Source organism: Aquarana catesbeiana, linkage group LG01 (genome assembly GCF_042186555.1).
Source record: "Aquarana catesbeiana isolate 2022-GZ linkage group LG01, ASM4218655v1, whole genome shotgun sequence".
Lineage (NCBI taxonomy): Eukaryota > Metazoa > Chordata > Amphibia > Anura > Ranidae > Aquarana > Aquarana catesbeiana.
Genome location: NC_133324.1, coordinates 635,886,162 through 635,910,353, shown reverse-complemented (window position 1 = coordinate 635,910,353; position 24,192 = coordinate 635,886,162). Strand labels below are relative to the sequence as shown.

The following is a 24,192-nucleotide window of genomic DNA, read 5'->3' as shown; positions in this document are numbered from 1 at the left end:
GCACTTTGTGTGTCGGAATTGTCTACACATGATCGGAATTTACGTGATTGGATTTTGTTGTCGGAAAATTTTATAGCCTGCTCTCAAACTTTGTTTACAATTCCAATGGAAACTGTCCGATGGAGCCTACACACGGTCGGAATTTCCGACAACAAGCTCCGATCGCACATTTTCCGTTGGAAAGTCAGACCGTGTGTACAGGGCAATAGAAGAACAATGTCCTGATTAGGGGGAAAGCTGATACAACCTTAGGAAGGAAGGAGGCTGTAGGCCTTAAAACCACCTTATCTTTGTGTAAGACCAGAAAGGGTTCTTTACAAGACAAAACTGCCAGCTCAGACACATGCCATGCCGAGGCACCTTGTGAGTAAGGTTGGAAAGGGGAATATTCCTGATAGGTTCAAAAGACAGTCTTTGGAGTGCCTACAGAACCATATTCAAATTAGTCACAGGTGGTTGCACAGAAGGAGCTACATGAAAGACACCCTGTACAAACAGCTTGCCACTGAGAAATTGTGAAATGAGAAACAGGAAGACAAAAAGACATCTTTCGAACAGAACTAGTGGCTGTGAAGTAGACTTTTTTACACCCTGTACAAAAGTCTAAATCAAAGAATGCAGGGCTCGAAGAAAGAGCACAAGTGCCAAGTTTTGCCCTTTGATGGTACTAAGAGCCAAATGTTTATCCAGGCTTTATTGCAAAAAAAGGTCAGAATTCATCGGATAGAGTGTTTTCTCTCCTACCACATGAAGAAAAGCCTTCCATGTGCAATGCTAAACCTTGAGGGAGGTAGACTTTCTAGCTTTTAACAGGGTTGGAATTACCAATCCTTCTCCAAACCTGGACTTCAACAGACAATCTGTTAAAGCCAGCAACCATAAAGCAGGGTGGTAAACCAATCCTCTTGGACTGTAGAGTCTGAGTGGAGAGTCTGGAGTTTTTCTTGAAGAAGAAATATTCTGTCTTGAGCCATATACAGAATGAGACCCAGATACTCTAACAGACTTCTAAAGATCTGGGATCCAACCAAACCTTTTAAAAGTTGGGACAGTCTGCAGTACACTGTTGGATGCTGGATGACCGTTCTTTTGTAAGAGGTAAATCAGATAACCCATAATGGAAATGTCCTGGGAGCGTATCAAAGCTAGCAAGGGGGCCAGTACTTTGGTGAAGACTGGGGACATGGAAGACAGACCAAACGGCAGGGTCACAAACTGGTTGTTTTTATTGTCCACGGCAAAACAGAGGTAGCAGTGATGTGTTAAGAATATCAGGGCATGCAATCACCTATCCTCTATGTCCACAGAGGCTAGAATGTCTAAAGGATTCGAATGCTCCAAATCCTGTCCAAAACCGTCTGCAGGCAGCACCATAACCCAATTGTCTGTGAATCCTGTCTTTGAATGAACAATGAGACAAGAAGAAATCCTGGATAGCCGCACTCCGGGATAAGGACATCTTTATTAAAGTAAAATCCAACAATACAGGCAAATGCAGAGAAGTACAGGGTGGTAAACCGCTAACGCGTTTCACATCATAAAAGCTACGAATAAGCATCCAAATGATGTGAAACGAGTTAGCGGTTTACCACCCTGTACTTCTCTGCATTTGCCTGTATTGTTGGATTTTACTTTAATAAAGATGTCCTTATCCCGGAGTGCAGCTATCCAGGATTTCTTCTTGCCTCATTGCAACCCAGCAAAGCCAGCACCTGGAACCAGTTCTCACTAGGGCGGTGTCATTCCAGAACAAGAGTGTTTGTGAGCTGCATCTCTCTCTTTTCCTGTCTACTAACCTGGATTTTTGCTTTGAATGAACAAGGAAGAAAAAAAGTTTTAGCTTTAGATATACTTTAAGGTTTTTGCCTTAAGGTTATCTTATGTTATGATACCCCATACACTGCTTTATTGTCTGAAAACAACAGTTTTATATTCTGATTATTGTATACTTTGTTAGAGTGTACACAGGTCCAGGATATCCAGGGTATATTAAAAACCAACAAATGCACTGATTCACACCTATTTTTTCTTAATATGTAAACTCATAATATTGCATGAAGACAACATTAGCTATATTGTCCAAAGGCAATGCAAAAATCTATAAACTAGAAAATGTAAACTTTTTGTTAAACCAAGTCTGTTACTGTACATATGGAACATTGTTTCATTGGGTTGTTTATTGACTGAAATATAGATTTTTTTTGTTTTAATTCGATGAAGAGACATACTGTACAGTGCATAATTAGTCATCTAAATATAATCAAATCAAAGTGCAATCAGGATAAGAAAGAATGTATGTTTAGCAGGCAATCAGGCAAAATCAACACCACTTCTATGCACCATTTCAAACAGCAATCACACTATTAAAATTACATATAAGCTGTAATTGAGTGAGCACATGGAGAACGAAAAAAACATTTATATATACAGTTGTTATATAAGTTTATAGTTATATAAATATAGTTTGTGAATTCTGTGAACTAACTCAATTACACATGTAGATGGAGTTGAGTCCAAACACCAATGACCCTATAGAGGTTGCATGCACTGCTAAGGCAATAGCTATGCCCTTGATATCTTGGTTTGTTTAAATGTGATAATCCAAAGAGACACGTGTATCCCACATTTTGCCATTTCTCATTTGGCTCCATTTTGTCTTAGTGACAAATAGGTGCCATTTTGAAATTAGTCAACCTGCACTCTGTTGTCTAGTTGATAAGTTGGCCTCGGGGACTTGCATAGTATTAGTGTTACACATCATAGATAATTTGCAACACTGGTTTCAATCTTTTTCCTTGGAGCCCTCGCTACATTGTATGGCATGGGGACATTAATCATGAACTTGCCCTTTTTCAGTCATGAAGTTTAATGGAAGTCAAGGTAACCTGCTCATAGTTTCCGGATGCATTTATCAAGGCTGGGTACACAACCACAATTTTATGGCAGGGATTTTTTGTAACACATCAAATGCTAGCTGACATTCGTTGCACAGGGTGAAGCAGAAAGGATCTGTGGGATTGAAATGAGATGCAACTCTTGACCCAGCCAATGTGACTCTCCAACAAATATACAATGATGTAACATTTACTTTTTACATTGTTTTATTCAAGATTTTTTTTATTTTGATTGGGTAACTATAATAAAAACAGAAGCACAGTGGAGAAACTTTATAATGCGGAACTTGATAAGGCAAAGAACAGCTTTAGTCGAACAACTAAATACACAGTGGCAACATTTATAAGATCTGTCTTGATTAAAACTAATTTTGCAAATGAATGCACATCTCCTGTGAGTCACTCACTCCTGCTGTAGGTGACAACACATTTCACAGCCTTTGTGCCACTGCTTGACCTTCTGCTTACTCCATAGTCTGTAATACTGTGTGGCGACTAACATTCTTAGTCCCATCCCCCTGTAAAGTGAAAAGCATTTCCCTTCTTCCCACGGGCTTACCAAACGGAGGCACAACTGCTAGCCTAATTTCAACTTTCTGTGGGCGTTTGACAACCATGTATTATAAAAGCTAATTTAGGATGATTAGCAGAACTGAAAAGGTTGCAATGCATATATAAAATAACTAAAGAGTGCTGTTTTCACTAAGTTATATGAATAAAAATGTATTCTAGCCTATATTTTTACAATTCACTAATCTCTAACACTTTTGGCTCTAATTATAAAAAAATAGCTGTGTTAATGTTTTATCATTTGCACAGATGTCACGAAAAATACCTGTAATGTTTGTAATGTATGTAAGGTCAGTTTCTACTTTCACCGGGTTAATGTAACATTCATTACATTCATCCTTAACATCCTTAAATAACCTTAAGCCTCGTACACATGGGCCTTATGTCGGGAGACCTTCAGCCCTTGTGTATGTCAGCCAGTCTGACAGAAGCTGGCCACTTGACTGGCATCTGTCGGATGAGAATGCTGGAAAACCAGCAGCAGACCAGCTCCTGATCAGTGCTCTCAGCCAATGGCTGAGTGCGCTGACCAGAGTGTTCTGGCGGGGGGGGGGACACAACAGCTCAGTGGGGGAGATCGCTGTACTGACATCAGATCATTAGTATAACGACTCCAACTGGAGCTGTCATGTTTTTTTTCATTCAATAGTGTATACCAGGCTTTAAGAACATTGAATCAGAAGAGGTAAAAAAAACATCTGACCAATAGAGAAAATAACCTATCACTCTTGGCTATGAACATTTGACCTGAAGAGGAAATAACATGACAAAGACATTTGCTAAGTTCATGGACATTCCTGTGCTCGCCCCTGCCAGTGTAATGAATCAGCTACACAAAAGTGACACAATGTTTCAGACAGAACACTGTTATTTACCTTAGGTGATCTGTAAACGGTTTTAAATCTTTAAACTTGCCAATCAACAGAGTTTCATCACTGCAAAATTATATCAATTCTGTATAGGCATTTACTCTCTGCAGTAGATGATTCCTTACACTTAAATATATATGATCATCAACTCCATCTTGTGGTTATAACATAGTATTTTCCTGATTTAGTCTAACATTCAAACTGGAAATAAATAACCTAATAAAATGTAACTTGCCCTCATTTGCATAAAATATATGTACATACAGATTCCCGGGATGAACTGCTCTGCCATTTTGTTTATAAATACACCCCTTTGTTTTACATTGCAGAGACCACCCTCATTTTGTTTTCTCTTCTATTTGAATGTTCTTAACCTATAGTGTTATAGGGTTATTTTCTATATTGGTCAAATGTTCTTTAACTTTTCTGGTCAAGTGTTCTTAAGGTTATTTTCTCTTAGGATCAAATGTTAAAGACTGTTACATTTGCCCTGTGAAAGGTATAGAAACTGGCCTTTTTACAAGTTTTAGGGGGGCTAAACTTTGACTTTTGCACAAATGCTGAGACATTCACTCTGCAAATGTTTTATAAAGACATCTCCCAGTGACATTGATATTTTTTACTTTTAAGCACTTCCGACCCGGCCACTGTACATAAACGGCCAGGTGGGACAAGTGCCATTCTGACTTAACCATATGTCCTGTCAGAATGTATGCAGCATGCGGACTCGTGGCAGTGGCGCAATCCCATGATGGCCGTGTCCCTTGGACACAGCACATCACAGATCGGGATATAGGCTCCCTGATTAAAGCAATAGGTTGTTCAACAAAATACTGAAACAAGGCAGTGATCCTTTTTTCAACTCAGTGATTCTGTTTCTTAATGGGTTTTTTTTTCTGATATGTGGGTGTTATATCTTTCACTTGGACTTTATAAGTTGCACTAGTAAATACAGCTGAATAAAACAACAAATTTGTCTGTCTTTGTTTCAGGCTGTAAAGCAACAAAATAACCAAAGCTGATATCGTATGATGAATCCCCTAGACAGTGCTTTCCATTTAGTTTTTTGCATAGAGAATTTAAATCTTCATTCATCTGTAACATTTTCTTACACTTATTATAATCTAACAAAACAAATGTTGATATTTTAGTCAAAAATTCACATATTGGCTAAGCAGTCACAAAGAGTTTGGATCAGTGCTTTAACAAAGACCATTCCCAGTGCCCTATTTCAATACATTCCCATATTTGTTGATGTTTTAACGATAATCTGTCACTTTGGTTCAACTGTTGGAGTGCTAAGTGTAATCATGTGTAAGATTCTGTGCCGGGCCTTCCCCCCTTCCCCCTGTGACAGAGGTAAGGTGTGGGGATTGGTACCTGGTACTTCACCCAGGGAAGAAGGGGAAGATATGGGTCACTGCAAAGATAAGTATAGATGTCCTCCTTTTACAAGTGACCCTGTACTGACAGGATATCTTTAAGCAGTGGGACAGATGAGTGGTAAATTTTGCCAGGTGAAAAAGTCACAAAAGGCTATCCATACTGTATGTTTCTACCTTTTGTTGGATAATTGTAATTGCAGTGTAGAGGTGCACATTGCTGTTTGTCATGCATCACTTGTCTAAGGAGTTTCTAGATTTGGTACCACAGCATCACTATGGCAGAATTTATTTAGTAACAGGTGAAAAACAGAGATGCAAGTCTACTTTTGTTGAAGTCAGTGTCAATAAGGTAGATAAGGTAATGCCTTTCCCTAGAGTGAGAAAAATAGATTTTTGTGTATGGGGGGTGAAGATGGTTGGGGCATTATATCAAAAGGGTTGTAAACCCTCATGGTTTTTCACCTTAATGCATTCTATGCATTAAGGTGAAAAACCTTCTGTAGTGCTGCAGCAGCCCCCCCCTTTTTACTTACCTGAACGATGTCATCCTCCGGACGGGAACGAGCACACTGGTGTCTTGTGTCCTGATTGTATAGATTGATAGCAGCGCAGCCATTGGCTCCCACTGCTGTCAATCAAATCCAACGACTCTGAGGCTTCTCCAATGTGGACACTCGATGCGGGGAGGAGCCACCAGCACCGCTGAGAGACCCCAGAAGAGGAGGACTGGGGCCACTCTGTTTAAAATAAACTGCACAGTGGAGGTAAGTATGACATGTTCGTTATTTAAAAAAAAAAAAGGGTTTACAACCCCTTTAAAAGTTTCACACGGTAAATAACCTAGGGCTGGCCCTGTTTAGTGTGTAGTAAGTGGGTTTCTGTTACCCTCTTTCATTTTGAAACAGTAGAGGACTACAGAAACGTCTCTAGGTTATGAAGCAATACTTTCAGAGGCCCCTAACCTTCCTATGTGACAGACCATCACAGGTTCTCTTGAAGTCTTCTTCAATCTTGAGGTTACAACCCACTCCAACAATTCTGCTACTGTTGCCAGATAACTATTGAAGGGGCCATTTCTCATAACATTTAAAATCAGCTTAAAAGCTACACCTACCTAATAATACCAGTTCTAATAACAAAAAATTATTATTTATACAAATCAGCATCATGTCTATGGTCCTGAAATGTCGATAAAATGTAAGTTGTTTCGACTAAAGCTAAAATTAGACAGGCGCATCTGTTTTTCAATGCATATTTCTAAATGCACACTATAACTTTACATAGAGAAGACTACAGTCACAGATAGAAACAAGCCTTTTCCCATTGTGGTTATTGTAAAATGTGTATACTAAATAGCCACTTATACATGACATTGAATTGCAAAAGAAAATGAAAAAAAGAATTGAGAAACAACTAACCAGAAATACAAGGCGATGATTCCTTTGTATTGTAGCACTGACATTCTTTCATATTCTTCCATTTCTGCTTCATTCTTTATTTTATTACGCATGTAAACAACTTACTTTCACAATTTAATTTCCCATCAAGAGATGTCAATCTGACAATATGGTTATCTATGTTCTGTTCTGAGAAGGTCTGCAGAAACATTACCATAGCAACCCGACTGTAGGCCTTGAAAATTTGTGCTCAACAGTGCAATGTTGCTAGAAAATTTAACAGGTAAGATCCACAAGTGTTTTATTATCTGAGAACCAGAGTTTGTTTTTATATATTGTTACAGTATAACAAATATTTAGTTCATCTAGCCAACATTATCAGTCACCAACGCCGGGCAAGCCTTAGCAGTTGATAGGTACATTTGTGCATGTCTGTTTATGTACCCCCCAAACTACCTTTTTCGTTGCAGAGTTTTCACTTTCATTTTGTTCAGTTAAAAAAAGACAATACTTTTCCGTGCATTTAAAGCCAACTATATCACCCATAGCAACAAAATAGAACATGAAAACACAGTTAAATGGGGACTCCGGGAATATAATTACAGTACCAGGATGTAAGCGCTGTACATTTCAGCATGGTACTTTCAATGCAAAAACACACATGTAAATTCAAAGGGAACACCCAAGCCCCTGACCTCTACTATATCACTAATACTTATTATCACCCTAACTTTTAACCTCCTCCCACCTTCAACATAACAGTTACATTTAAACCTTAGCATTTAAAGTGCATCTAAAATCAAAACTTTTTTAAGTCAATGATGTGGGTTAGAACCTCTGCCATGCTTTTATTGTAGTCTCCATACCTTCCGGGGGAGATTCTCACTCCCTATTTGACCTGATGACCATAATCACTGGGACTAAAAATGTGAAAACTTTGAGTTGTCGCCAGAACACGAATGTGTGGAAAATATTCCAATGGGAACATTTGCGCTGGTCTCAAAACAGAATTCCCTCACTTTGAAAAGATTTCTCCTGACCTCATGTTAAGTCTACAGGACTGGACGTAAAGGGAAATCCACATAACAGAGCAAAGATGATAAAAAAAGACAGAAAAATAAATAAATAACAGGGGTTTTAACCATTTCCCACTCCATCAGAAAAGGAAAAACAAGTTTTGACTTTACATCCACTTTCAACCACCTGCTAATACTTAAGCCTCAAACTTTAAAATTACACATAGCTCTGAACCTTACATTATATTGAACATTAGTCTTTAACAGCTTCCCACCCAGCCACTGCATATAAACAGCCGGGTGGGACAAGCGTTGACCTTGTGACCACTATGTCCACCGGACACAGCACTTTCCCGATCCAAGAACTGAGTACCAATCGCAGCAATCACATATCCAGTAGTAAACATGGCTGCCATTCATACAGCCATTCAGTTGCAGCCAGCCATTATCTCTGATAACCGCCACAGCAATACAATGTCATCAGACCAGTGCTACCAGTAAGTGTCTTTAATTATCAGCGTATCAGTCATTGTTCCCAATTACCACCTTCCACTCACAGTGTCCCTTATCACCTCCACACCACTCACAGTGTGCCTGATCACTGCCACACCAGTCATATTCTCTCTAATTACTTGCACACTAGTTACAGTGACCCTGATCACCACCACACCAGTCATACTCTCTCTAATTACTTGCACATCAGTTACATTGTTCCTGATCATTGCCACACCAGTCATATTATCCTTGATCACCACCACACCAATTACAGTGTCCCTGGTCACCTCCACACCAATTGCAGTTACACCAGCGTAGGCCTGATTGTCGCCACACCAGTCCCAGTGCCACCTGACTGGTGCAGCCAGCAACAAAGTTCCTGATCATTGCCACATCAGTGCAATGTTGCCTCTGCCTACTGCCTGTACTGAACCTGGCCTATTTATTGACCACTTTTCTGCCTGTTGCCTGGACCACTCCTTTGCCTGTTTGCTGACCATGTCTCTGCCTGCAGTCTGAACTGACTCATCTGCATGTCTCACTGATTATGTTCCTGCGAGGCACATCCCGGCCATTCCCTGCGGACAACTGTACTCCTAAAACCACTTATTTTCTTCAGCCTCCCGTACTTCCTGGTCAGTGAACATAACATTTCTGGGCACAGCCATGTACCCGTAGGTTAGGCTTGCTTGGCTTATAGGAACTAGGACTGCTATAGGTGACCCTACACTAAGCTATATTCCATGACCACTCATATATAGTTGACCATTATAGTACATTGGTTTTGATTTAATTGGTTGATTTGTGTGATGCACAAGATACATTTTCCGGTATATAATCAATCCAAAAAGTAAAAAAGTCTCACACATATGGTATTGTCATACTTATAAGAAGTAGCAGAATCTGTTTTGGGGCATAATTTTAAGTATGCCTACTGTATGCTGTGTGCGAGAAATACGTTAAATTGACAACTTTGTGTAAAATATTAATTTTCATTTTATTTCTGCATTTTCCAAAAACTTGTTGAAATTGAAATCTTCAAAAGGCTCACCATGCCTCTTAAAAAATACTTTGGGGTGTTTACTTTTCAAAATGTGGTCATTTTGTGGGTGTTTCCACTGTTCTGGTGTTCCAGAGCCTCCAAAAATGTAATAGTCAGGAAATTAGATGCAATATTTATCCTGCTAGAATGCCTGAAGGTACTCCTTGGGCCCTTCTATGCATCTAGGCTGTGAAAAAAGTGAGAACATCAGGACCGTTCAAAAATATATACTATAGTTTTTAGACTCTATAATTTTCACACAGACTAAATGATATACACAGATTTGGGTTACTTTTACCAAATACATTTTGCAGAATACATTTTGGCTTAAATGTATGAAGAAAGATTATTTATTTGCAAAATTGTATAACATAAACTAAGACAAATGTGTTTTTTTTTTCAAAATTTTATGTAATTTATTGGTTATATAGCACAAAATAAAATAAAAAAACGGTGCTGGAAATACCACCAAAAGAAAGCTCTATCTGTCTCAAAAATTATAAAAATTTAATTTGGGTACAGTGTTGCATGACTGAGTAATTGTCATTCAAAGTGTGAAAGCACTGAAAGCTGAAAATTGACCTGGGAACCCTGGGAGTGGGGACAGTGGAGGTTCCGGGTCATCCTTAACACTTTCCCTGGGATGGGGGGACTCCTAGCACAGTGTGATCCCGCTAGGGGTGTTGGGAATGTCAACTCACACAGGGAACATAAGTAACAGCCCTACCTACTATTTTATGGGCAAATGTAAACGATTTGAATCTCTGTTTATTATCTTTGTTCTTCTATAATATCAATCCCGTATTTGCAAGGGATCTGTCAATATAACATTGTATCTTATTTTCTTCTATGTATTGCACTGCTCTTTAATAAAGCTTTATTTTAAAGTGAAAAAAAAAAAGAAAGAAAAGAAAGAAAATTGACCTGGGCATAAAGAGGGTGAAAGTGTCTGATATTGAAGTGGTTAACAAGACGTAAAGGTAAATCTTCTAATATGGACACTTTTACTGGATGCAACAGTCCCGTCACGTGATCCTGCTCCCCTGTGAGGACCAGGTCTGCTATAGGGGAGAGGAGGGAATACCAGCAACGTACAAGCTATAGTAAGCTCAGTCACTGGTCCAGGTTTTATAAGCAGCTGTCGAGCCTGAAAAGGGATAAGTATACACATCTTTCTTACACAGGTTATTAAGCACGGGTGTTGGGGGGCAGTTTTAAGAATAGTTAGGTTTATCTCAGAATTCAACTTTAAATAGAACAACAGTAAACCCTACAAAAATTGCTATGAGCTTTGTGGCTTTATAATCTTATGTAATTTTTTTTACTAGTAGCTTTTTATTTTACTCAGTGCAGTGTACACTCCTGGAATCTGTAGGATGGCAAGAACAGAGCCAGGAGCTAAAACAAGCATGCATACATCAGTAGGGACCCTATAATAGAAGGAAGGATATGCCAGGCTACTCAGTCACACTACAGTTCTGCTTTAAGACAGGGAACAATTCATTTTTTATTCAACAGTCACCCATGTCCCCTTTATTTTGAAACCTTGTGATCAGGAAAACACACCTACCTACCTACCTGTTTCCAGTATAGAAAACATTTTTTTAAACATACTAACTCCAGAATCCTCTAACATACAGAGATCCCGATGAATCCATGGGGTTGATTTACTGGAGGCAAATAGGCTGCTCACTTTGCTAAGGAAGTTGCACTTTAAATGGGAATTTTCCCCAGAGCTTATTGAATGTGGTGACGTTTCACTTTGCAAAGAATACCCAATCATGTGCAAGTAAAATAAAAAAATAAAAAAACACTTCTGCTTGCACATGATTGGGTAATGGAATCCTTCATCTAATCTCTAAATTCTTGGGGAAATTTGAAAGCAAAGCTAAATTCCAAAGTGCAACTTTCCTTGCGAGTAAACAGTCTATTCACTTTTAGCAAATCAACCCTTATGTGTCAGAAAACTGATTTTCTTCACAGATACTAATCAGACTCAAACCTTTCATTGAAGTTTGAATCTTATTAGTGATATATCAAACAGAGAGAGAAAAAGTTACTTGTCATAGACACCCCAATAGAGATGCTGTCTAAAAATTGGATTACAGAAAAGTGTGGCACTCATTAGTTCTAAAGAATTGACTTGGAAAAGGTACAAAACAACTTCAACATTGCAGAAAAAGTCCAGTTGAATATGACTAATCCCTACTAGATTACACAAACCATAGCAAAATCGTAGGCATAATCGCGCAATTTCTGCCCGTGAATTCAGAATGCAAGAAAAATGTTCCAAAATGCAATATGGACATTTGGGTGCCATTCATTGGTAATATCACCCTAAGCCCACTAAAGAAACAGACATTTTGTTGTTTAACAAGACTCCCAAAAAATGCACTGTGCCAAAGTCAGCTCCAATAAATGATACAGGAGATATTTTGGTGTGTTTTTGGAACAGAGGGCAGCCCATACATATGAATGATGTTGCTTCAAAAATGTGCTAAACAAATGAATAGCTCAAATGTGAACAGGTCCCAAAGCAAACTAGAGGAATTTTAGCATACTGACAATGTTTCCTGGATTGCCTTAGCACTTAATGTACAGGCATACCCCGCTTTTAGGTACACAATGGGGTTTATTTACTAAAGCTGGAAAGTGCAAAATCAGGCTCACTTCTGCATAGAAACCAATGAGATTCCATTTTTTATTATCAAAGCTTAATTGAACAAGCTGGGGTTAGAAGCTCATTGGTTTCTATGCAGAAGTGAGCCTGATTTTTCATTTTCCAGCTTTAGTAAATAAACCCCATTGTGTACTTAAAAGTGGGGTATGTCTGTATTGTTTAACCACTTGCCAGCTGCGAATGACGGCTACAGCCTGGCTGGCTAGTTCTCCGGGGTGCGGGCAGCATGCTCTGTAAACGCTGTGACCTCTGAACATGGCTGACCAAAGATTGAGTTAAAGAGCCAATCAGCAGCTCTTTGCCATGTGATCAGCTGTGTCCAATCATAGCTGATCATGGATGTAAACAGAAGCCAGTTATCGGCACTCCTTTCCTCACGCTGACAGTAAAAGGGACATGTACACTGATAATCAGGGACACTGATTATCTGTGTCCTGATTATCAGTGCAGTGCCAGCAGTGCCCACCAGTGCTGCCAATCTGTGCCCAGCAGTGCTGCCAATCAGTGCCCACCAGTGCTGCCACTCAGTGTCCATCAGTGCCTCTTCATCAGTGTCACCTATCAGTGCCGCCTACCAGTGCCCATCAGTGCCACCTATTAGTGCCCATCAATGCCTCCCATCAGTGCAGCCTCCTCATCAGTGCTCACCAGTGCTGCCTCATCAGTGCCCATTAGTGCAGCCTATCAGTGCCCATCAATGCCCATCAGTGCCACCTCATCAATGCCCATCAGTGCAGCCTATCAGTGCCCTTTAGTGGAGCCTCATTAGTGCACATCAGTGAAGGAGAAAAAATACCTGTTTGCAAAAAACAAACTTTTTCAGTCTTTGTTTATTTAGCAAAAAAATTCAAAAAACCCCAGTGGTGATTAAATACCTCCAGAAGAAAGCTCTATATGTGTGAAAAAAATGGTGACAATTTTGTTTGGGTACAGTGTTGCATGACCGCGCAATTGTCATTCAAAATGCAACAGCTCTGAAAGCTGAAAATTGGCCTGGGCAGGAAGGGGTTAAAAGTGCTCAGTAGGAAAGTGGCTAAACAAGTTGCCTGAAATTTCAATTTGATTATATCAACAGTGGTTGATATAATATCAGTGGTGGAGGTGCTTTTACTAATGAAAGTCATGGATCAGGGGTGTTCCTGCTTTACAGAGACACAGGATCCATGTCTTCTGTACTGACAGATCGGCGATCTGCCTTGTTTACATAGCCTCTGCCTGTGTACAGAACGATCAGTGGGTGCCAATACCCAGAAGTGCAGGATCACATATATATATATATATATATATATATATATATATATATATATATATATATATATTTATTTATTTATGTATATGTGTATATACGTATGTGATGCTGTACGGCAGTCGGGAAGTGGATAAATACTTTACCAAAATATCAGGACATGGTTAAAATAAAAACAAGTGGCATGTTGGGAAACACTGCTGACTTCTTATCCTGTAACCCCACTGAAAAAAGCATCCTTCATTTTCTCACCTTATTTTGCCTAAATTGGCAGCACAAACAGTTAACCGTCTACCACAAAGATGCATACAAATCAAATGCCTCAATTTCTGTTACAACCCTTACATAGCTATGAATGTTAGTAGCAGCTTTATCAGATAATGCTTTTTAGTTATAGTGGTCCTTGAAGTAACCTGTTCCCCCGATCTTTTCTATCTCAATTTTCCTTCATCATCAACAGTCTCTAGAACAGATGCTGATGAAATGGCTATATATTCTGAACACTGGAGACGAGACAGAATACTGTGCTTGATATATAACTGCAGAATACCGAGACTACAATTACAGAAAAAAGGACAGATAAGGTGAGGAAGTACAATGTATTTTAGCCTTTCGTTCAAGTTGTAAATTAGCAGAAGAATTTATCAGAGGTGCAAAATTGTATTTGATATAATCTGACATGTGGATTTTGTAGTATGTTTAAATATATAAAGGGCTCTTCTGTGGCAGAGTTTTCTGAGGACATGGCCCGTCAAACCCAATGGAAAATAACATAACCACAACTCAATCTATATAAGTTAAAGATATTCTCATGTCTCTTTAGCTGTTCATTTACAAAGCACAACCCAGTTAATTAAAGTTAATAAATACTACTCTTAATATCAATTTTATATTCTTATATACTCTTAACTCCTTATAAAATTAAATACTCTTTACTCATAAAGAATATTCATGCTTCCCATGTCTGCTGGTTTTTAAAACCCATTTTCTTTCATTTCTATACAATTCTATACCTGGACCGCTGCCCAGATTTCTGTGGAAGTGGTACCCGAAGACATCAACATTACTGTTAATTGATGTTATACTTTAAGTCCTAAAGTTTTTGGACACTTGACCATTGTATTATATAGTCAAAAGTATGTGGACAAATCTCAAAGTGTTTCCAGTGTGAAATATGGTTGATGATACAGTATACAAATACATTTTAGACCATTGTGCCCTTCTTATCTTGTGCCAGCACTTCTGGGAAGACCCTTTTGTTATCCAGCATCACTATGCTCTTGTGCACAAAGTCAGAACCATAAAAAAAAAAATGGTTGATGAGTTTGATTAGGAGAAACTCAAGTGGCCTGTACAAAGCCTTGATTTCAACTCTATTGAATACTTTTAGAATGAATTTGGACATCAACTACAAGCCATGTCTACTTGTCCAATCAATACTTAACTTCGCAAATGCTCTATTGGCTGAATGGGCAAAAAGGTGATAAAGACTTTTCCTGCTTCCTAATTGTGCTACTGCATTGTAATCTTGTCATACAATCTTGCTGTCATGGCTCATAAAGAGGCTCGGCAGATGGTAGCTATAGCACCCACCGACAAGCTGGACAGGTATACAAGCAGGTCACCCTGGCTGATGACATGGGTTCACCTGAGGTGCGGGGTCTAAGCACTAACCAGTATTCACCAGAACTCCTGATCGTGGAGATGGGCTTTGCTGCATGTTAGTACCAGGTCGCGCTCTTCAGGATCTCCCCACCAGGAGGTGAGCAAGCCAGGGTCCAATAGCAGATACAGTGCCTTGAAAAAGTATTCATCCCCCTTGAAATTGTCCACATTTTGTCATGTTACAACCAAAAACGTAGATATATTGTGTTGGGATTTTATGTGATAGACTAACACAATGTGGCACATAATTGTGAAGTGGAAGGAAAATGATAAATGGTTTTCAAAATGCTTTACAAATAAACAAATTAAAAGTGTGGCGTGCATTTGTATTCAGCCCCCTTTACTTTGATACTCCTAACTAAAATCTAGTGTAACCAATTGCCTATAAAAGTCACCTAAATAGTAAATATAGTTTACCTGTGTGTATTTTAATCTCAGTATAAATACAGCTGTACTGTGAAGCCCTCAGAGGTTTGTTAGAGAACCTAAGTGAACAAACAGCATCATGAAGGCCAAGGAACACAACAGACAGGTCAGGGATAAAGTTGTGGAGACGTTTAAAGCAGGGTTAGGTTATATATCTAGGTTAATATCCCAAGCTTTGAACATCTCACGGAGCACCGTACAATCCACCATCTCAAAATGGAAAGAGTATGGCACAACTGCAAACCTACCAAGACATGGCCGTCCACCTAAACTGACAGGCCGGGCAAAGAAAGCATTAATCAGAGACACAGCCAAGAAGTCTATGGTAACTCTGCAGGAGCTGCAGAGATCCGCAGCTCATGTGGGAAAATCTTTCCACAGGACAACTATCCACAAATCTGGCCTTTATGGAAGAGTGAGAAAAAGAAAGCCACTGTTGAAAGAAAGCCATAAGAAGTCATGTTTGCAGTTTGCAAGAAGCCATGTGGGGGACACAGCAAACATGTGGAAGAAGGTACTCTGGTCAGATGAGACCAAAATTTAACTTTTTGACCTAAAACTAAACGCTGTGTGTGGCGGAAAACGAACACTGCACATCACTCTGAACACACCATCTCCACCGTTAAACATGGTGGTTGCAGCATCATGTTGGGGTGCATTTCTTCAGCAGGGACAGGGAAGCTGGTCAGAGTTGAGGGGAGGTTGAATGGAGCCAAATACAGGACAATCTTAGAAGAAAACCTGTTAGAGTCTGCAAAAGACTTGAGACTGGGGCAGGGGTTCACCTTCCAGCAGGACAATGACCCTAAACATACAGCTAGAGCTACAATGGAATGGTTTAGATCAAAGCATATTCATGTGTTAGAATGGCCCAGTCAAAGCCCAGACCTAAATTAAATTGAGAAACCGTGAAAATACCTGAAATTTGCTGTTCACAGATGCTCTTCATCCAAGCTGATAGAGCTTGAGCTATTTTGCAACGAGGAATGGGCAAATATTTCACTCTCTAGATGTGCAAAGCTGGTAGAGACATACCCAAAAAAGACTTGCAGCTGTAAAGGTGGTTTACAAGGTATTGACTCAGGGGGGCTGAATACAAATGCACGCCACACTTTTCACATATTTATTTGTAAAAACATTTTTTTCTTTCCACTTCACAATTATGTGCCACTTTGGTTGTAACATGACAAAATGTGGAAAATTTCAAAGGTTATGAATACTTTTTCAAGACACTGTATAGCAGGTAGGGATCAAGCAGAAGTGTAGTCAAGGAACAAGCCAAAGGTCAGTAAGGAATAGTTGCAGGTTGGGATTAAGCAAAAGCGTAGTCAAGGAACAAGCCAAAGGTCAGTAACGAATGGTGGCAAAGATACAGACAGCAGAAGGGGAGAGAATAAAGTGAGATATTGGCTGGAGAACGCACAATCATCTGGCAAACAGGAAATTCAGAGACATGGCTTAAATCAGGAAGTTTGTGGGAAAAGTTCAAGGTTAAAGACAAATAAGATTCAAGGAAGGATCATTCAAGGAATTGTCCAGGGACTTGTCTAGCATTCCAGGTGGCTCATTGCCAGACACAGCAGAAATCCCTGGTTAAAATCCAGGCCCTGACACTTGTCCAATGAAGTAGTCATTTTAAAACACATTATGCAGGTATACTGTAGTTCACAGCTCACCATCAGGAAGCCTTCTCTGAGAGAAGCCATGCACCCAATCACTGGAGTGTAGTCATGTAGAAAGAAATTGCCGGTAAAGTAGTTGCATATGGTCTGCAGCATTGAGCTATACTATTAAAAAAAAACCTGAAAACGACTTACATTAAAATAATTAAAGCCATGGCAAACATTTCTACCTACACCTTGTGTTTTTCAACTGCATAAGATGTGCATAGATCATGTAGTTCCATGATGCCATTTGTTGCTCTGTATGCACAGCCTATAGTAGAGTACATCTTCACATTCATGTGTGAGCAATTTCTATTTGTGTTGAGGCTTCTGCACAGATTTGCACAGGTTAATGCATGACCTCTATCTGTAGTGTGAGACTTGACATTTCCTGTGAAGATACTATCTCTGGATGGTGAGGTGTGCATTGGATGCTGGGTGACCCAGAACAGCAAAATGTCCTGTTCCCTTGGGGTATAGAGAAAGGATAGCTGCAGCAATACATGCACATATGGAAATCCATCAGCCATGGCCAACCACTGCAAGCACAACTTGGTGGGAGTTACAATGTCTTTAATATTCACAGAACTAAAGCCACCAGGTGGATCTCTGGAGTCTGCTGACAACAAGTTTTCTTAGCCTTTTGTGCTGTAAAGAGAGACTAATTTAATCCTCCATGACTGGTGGCATGCAGCTCTAAGCAAACAGTGAGTGGAACAGATGCTGTTCCTCCCACTATGTGAAGTGAGAAACAGGAAGCAACAAGAATTTTGTTACTTCCTATTTCGGTTCTTTGTTCATCTAGCCATTACCGACCAGGGAAGCAGCTGATCAGACCAATTTTGTTTGATCAGCTGCATAGGAGGCCAGAGGAGAGATTTGGGGTCCAACAGACCCCAGATCTCTCCATAAAGAGGACCTGTCATAGCCCATGCTATTACAAGGGATGTTGTTCATCCCTTGTAATAGCAATAAAGTTGCTAAAAAAATTTAAAGTTACAGTGTTAAATAATTTTTTTAAAATAATAAAATAAAAAAAAATATAAAGCACCCCCATTAACCCATGCTCATGTGCAAATGCGCACATAGGTCCCACACGCATATGTAAATGGCAATCGCACCACACATGTGAGGTTTCGTCACTAACGTCACAGAGAGCAATAATTTTAGCTCCAGATCTCCCGTGTAACTCTACACTGGTAACTTGTAAATGCTTTTAAAGCATTCCCTATGGAGATTTTTAAGTACCGTAATATGGAACCATTTTGCAGGCGGACGCAATTTTAAAGCACGACATCATTGATATTTGTTTATTCGGCTTAACATCATCCTTTATATTCTACCAAACAATTGGGTATTGTATTGTGCTTTTATGCATTAAAATGCATTAAAGTGGAGTTCCACCCAAAAGTGGAACTTCCACTCATCGGATTCCTCCCCCCCTCCGGTGTCACAGTTGGCACCTTTCAGGGGGGAGGGGGGTGCAGATACCTGTATATTACAGGTATCTGTACCCACTTCCGGCATAGATAGCCGCAGAATCTGCAGTTATTTACGCCACTTCCTGTTTGCTCCCCGCTGTCTGCTGGGAAACACATGGGTCCCAGAGATAGCAGGGACCAGCCGTATTGCGCTGCGTGACTCGCGCATGCGCAGTAGGGAACCGGGAAGTGAAGCCGCACGGCTTCACTTCCTGATTCCCTTACCGAAGATGGAGGCGGCAGCACCCGAGAACCGAGAGACGGTTCGGCCTCGGGTGCCGACATCGCGGGCGCCCTGGACAGGTAAGTGTCCATGTTTTAAAAGTCAGCAGCTGCAGTATTTGTAGCTGCTGACTTTTAAAAAAAAAAATTTCGGCGGAGCTCCACTTTAAGTGTATTTTTTTTCCAAAAATTTGCGTTGAAAAAACGCTGTGCAAATATTGTGTGACCTAAAATTATGCAATGCCTGCCATTTTATTCTCTGGGGCCTCTGCTAAAAATATATAATGTTTGGGGGGTTCTAAGTCATTTTCTAGCATACAAAGGATGTTTTCTACCTATAGAAGAGGAATGCCAGAATTGGCTGAACTGGAAGCGGTTAATAGAATAGGCTATCCTGGCAATGTAGCAGTTTACAGTGTTAAGATAAACCATTTAGCACTGACAAGGGTGCTTACAATGATGAAAAAAGAAAACCGATGCAGCCACCGCATCTAATGATTGCTAAGCTTCAAATTATAACATTTTTGGTTTTGGGTTTATTACTACTTTCAAACATGAATTGAGCTGAGAATAGAGAACAGAGTTAGGTAAGAAACACACTCCTCCTTGTCTCAAGTTCACACACCCTGTATGAAATATCAAGTAGAGAGAGACAGTCCACATATAAACAGCAGGCCTGACTTATAAAGCACTGAATGCTCTGTAAACTGTTTCATGGTTAAAAGTTTAAAATTAAATTTATGTTTGGCAATTTTTACATAGGTCCAGCCTCCACAGGGATCCCACAGGTATGGCCTGAGTTGCTATTAAAAACCATAGGGCACACGTTGAATAAATGGGGAGAGCTCTGTACAGAGACTTCCTGTTCATCCACAAACTGAAGCATAGTAAACATAGTAAACTATGCTTCAGTCATGAATGAACACAGTGAGTGATCAGTACTGATAACTCATGGTGTTCATTCAGAAAAGGAAGTGGAAAGTAAAAGGACATATTTACCTACCCCCCACCCCCACCCCCACCCTTTCCATGCTGAAAAAACCCCCCTGTGTGCCCGGGAAGCAGAGGGAATTGTAGTGTGGACATGGAGGGCATTGGTGAGGCGGGGATTTACTGGAACTGATCCCACTGTGCCTTCCCCTGCAGCAGTGTCCCCCTATGCCAACCTCTGAATCAACTTTGAATTTGTATTTGCTCATCCTTTAAAGTGGAACTATGGGCAAAATAAAAAATAAAATATACAGTATAATGTAGTCTATCACCAGCATTAACAAAAAAGTTTTTATTTTCTTTTAATGAAACAGCCCTGTAACATAGTTTTATTCCCTTTTGCAAGTATATCATTTTTTTTTTTTACTTTCTTTAACAGGATGGCAATGCTGTTCATTCTGCGGGTTAGTCTTACATGGATATGTAATTTTAGATGAGTAAACAAACAAACAAAATTAACACCCGACTGCAGCTAACTTTTTAAGCAGTTATAGCAACAGGTCTCTTTTTTTTTTCTTCTGGAGAAAGGGTTTAAACAACATGAATAAAAGATGACTGCTGTAAGCAACCCCCATCGGTGTTCGATAGTTTGTAACCTCTGTAATTGCCACCTTTGCTTGACAGAGTGGCGTGCATTAAAAGGTGGAGAAAAAAAAAAATAAAGCCCTGTCAAATAAAAAAATAAAAAATCATACATTGGATATGATTAGTATATGTATTAACTATATCCAGGTGCCAGAATACAGTATTGGTTGCTATAGAGGGTCATTAAGGAAACCAATCCATTAACAGATGTATACTTAAAGAAGGACTTGTATATGGAAAACCCACTCCAGGTAAAGTATTAAGAAAAGAAATCTATGTACCTAATGACACTATAACTATAATTAACAATCACTTTATAAGTAGCCACATTCAACAATATACCATTAGTGTATACCTACTTCCCCATCCCTTTCCAAATAAGATTGTTAAAAGTGTTCCGCATGCATTTATGATCATACCAGACAGATAAAAAGAGAAAAATCATAAATTATTTCACATCTCATCTTATTTTGTCCTAATAGCTTTCACATTTTTCTTGCCCATAACCAGAATATATGATGTGATCTTTTCCTACGGACAGTCATTGCTGCTTTTTTATCTGTTGACATTCTCAAGCTGTGTGCCTGTGCTGTGCTCACAGTTTGGATTGGTCAGAGTATTCACTGCTAGACTAAGAGGAAAATACAAGTCTTTCAAAATTCATTTTTCAGTCAAAAAACAATTTTGTTAACATTTATGCCTTCTTGTATTTTCTGAGTTCTTTACATTTCAATGGCCTCCCACTTAACTAACATGATAGTGAAAAATAGTTCTCATTTAATTCCATGTGCCTAATAATTAAATACTGTAGAACCTAAATAAAACACAAGAACGTTTAAATATATAAATATATAGCGAGGATCAAACAAAAAAGTTTTGCTCTAATGCTCCTATCACTGATATTAGCTGACATGACATGTAATGAACTAGTGCAGATTGTAGAAAACAGATTGTGCAAGCTTTAATATGCTACAGGATAATGCCAACCCATTGCCAACCCATTGCACACAGTAGACTGACTTACTGTGACCCAAACCAGGCAATGTAAGATGGCTTAAACTCTGCTCTCCACCCACAGTATCCACAGTAGAGGTCCCTCAGATGAGTTTCACCCCTAATGGGCTTAATGATTGAGCCAGCTAGGAAGCAAAACAGGTCAGAGGGACCATTTTACTGTAGTATACAGTACAGAAAATTCATTATATAAGAAAAGAATAGTTAATGAAACTGAAAACTAGTCTTAAAATAGAAATACAATTGATACTGAACAGTCAGTTATGACTAAAAGATGTAAGGACCTGATACAAACAGGGCCATACTTTATTGTTGAATGAGCCTACCAAAGATCAGTAAAGGATTATGAGGGAAAGAAGGCCTTCTTCAAAAACACAGCTGATAAATACAATGGAGCTTGGTAGTTATATAGTGGTTCCATATTCTCACAGTCTCAAAAGTCAACTACATCCTTTCTAACTCCTACATTTACACACCACAGGATAGCAATAAACAGTAATATTTGTAACAAAATGTGGGAAAAAATATACATGCAGGGTTGTTTAGTATTTTATAGGGCATAATAGCATATATCAGCCAAAATACAGCACCACATCCCGGAATAAATAGAACAAAGAGAAATAGAGTAATGGGACTTTTAGATGCTGAAACCACCTATTGGAATAATATCTGACACAGTGATGTATAAAAATAACATTTTATTAAATATATAAAAATCTTATATCGTTTAAGACATGTGTAACAGAAATATGAAACAGCAAACTCTGTATACACCCGTAAAAAGTTCCTACAAAAAGGTGAACAATTTCCTCAATAGTCACATATATGTGTAATCATGAACCATGATAAACACTCAGGACCAAAGTATGAGAAAAGAGACACAGCCAAACACGTTTCGCATGGTAGCTTCTTCAGGGGTTTCGATGACAGAGAGGTCGATGCACTAGAGCTGATTCAGTAAGTAGTAGTTCTGGGAAACCTCAAAAGAGGTGTTGCAAGTTCCCACCAGGGCACCGTAGAATGGGTCAAATGTCTGTTTCAGTTATGTAGGTCTAAAACCAGCCCAAGAAAAGCTGTCCCACAAAGCACATCAGAAATTCCATACACAGGAAATGGCGATTCCAAGCTAAATTGATCAAAGTTCTGCCATGCTGCACTGGGAAAACTCTCCCCAGTATAGCCACAAACAACTGCAAAGGTAATGAGCAAATGCTGACATGGTCACAATGTTAAATCTTCAATCATGGAAGAAAACAACTTGTATTGGCTACATCATAGAAGTAATAGCTTACCATTTGAAGTAGAGGTGCTCACTTTGTGGTCTGACAAGCAAGATGTCCCTGCCTTGCTAGTGAGTGAGATTATGTGGAATTTTTGGCCAGCTATGGAGTGACCACATCATAGTAAATGGATGACTCACCTCTGTGATTGTACCTTTAGTAATGTTGTCTGACATGACCCTTAAATGCCAGTGGGCATTATATGTCATATGGTAAAAAGGGCAATTCAACCTCGACGTTTCCATACAAAACCAAAATGTTAGTTTTTGATGAGCTTCTATTATAATTATGTAAACTGCCACCTACCTTTTTGTTGTCCCAGAAAATTTTGGTTCTTCTTCTGTAGGTTTATTATTTTCACTTGATTCTTCCACATGGGAAAGTACCACTGCTGAGCATGACACTATTGACTGGTAGGAATCTTCCCGACATACTGCAGTGATAAAGAATGATGTTAACATATTAATAAGTGTCTTTTTGAGTGTATATGACTTAGCACATAGATAATATATCTCACATTGTGCATTATCAAGTGCTTAGAGGTCATTGCAGACTTAAGCAACTTTATAAGAGGGGAATGATGGAATATTCATCACGAAACATTAGAATAATCATAAATAATATACAATACATAGCATAATATGCCTCATAATGAATCATAATTCATGTGTGCACATAAATGAATCTGACTTACTGTTTTCACTATTCGCACTGTCAAAATTTATTGTGATTACTGACATAATTATTCTTTAATTAAAACTTTTGACATGACTAATCACCAATTATGCTACGATAATATGCGTGGAAGTATCATATTACTAATGGTAGTTTATGGACTGATGGAACATAACAATATATCACAGTAGACAAACACATTCGTCCTCTATTAAGTGTGTATAGATTTTTGTAATCCTGCTCAATTTTCAGAATGCATTAATAGCTATTTGCACAGTAAAATGAATAGCAGTCTACTTTCTGCAAGTTTTTAATATAGGGGGGTAGTGTTTGATAAAGCAGTGTGATTACTCAGCCTCTATTGCCATTGACTAGCGCAGGTATTAGAATTAATTGACCCATGTGGGGTAACACAAGCATTTTTATCTCATTGATAATTGAGGCCAGGTCTTTAAATCAGGTGAGAGTTGGAGAATATATTAACAGTCATAGTTTGCATATACTGAAATTTACTTACAAACCAGATTTACTTTATCAAATATTAGCTGCTGAAACTTTATATATTATTGGTTGCCATTTGTGAATAAACAGAGCTG

General features: G+C 39.0%; 1 protein-coding gene across 2 annotated transcripts in view; it reads right to left on the bottom strand.

The window, feature by feature from the left end:
* CCSER1 (coiled-coil serine rich protein 1) overlaps positions 1-24,192 on the bottom strand; it is a 1,308,521-nt gene that overhangs the window by 781,525 nt on the left and 502,804 nt on the right. For both annotated transcript variants that reach the window (XM_073601044.1, XM_073601043.1), the window contains exon 5: positions 23,228-23,354. In XM_073601044.1, coding sequence (XP_073457145.1) covers positions 23,228-23,354 — 127 coding nt within the window. The remainder of the gene's footprint in view (positions 1-23,227; positions 23,355-24,192) is intronic.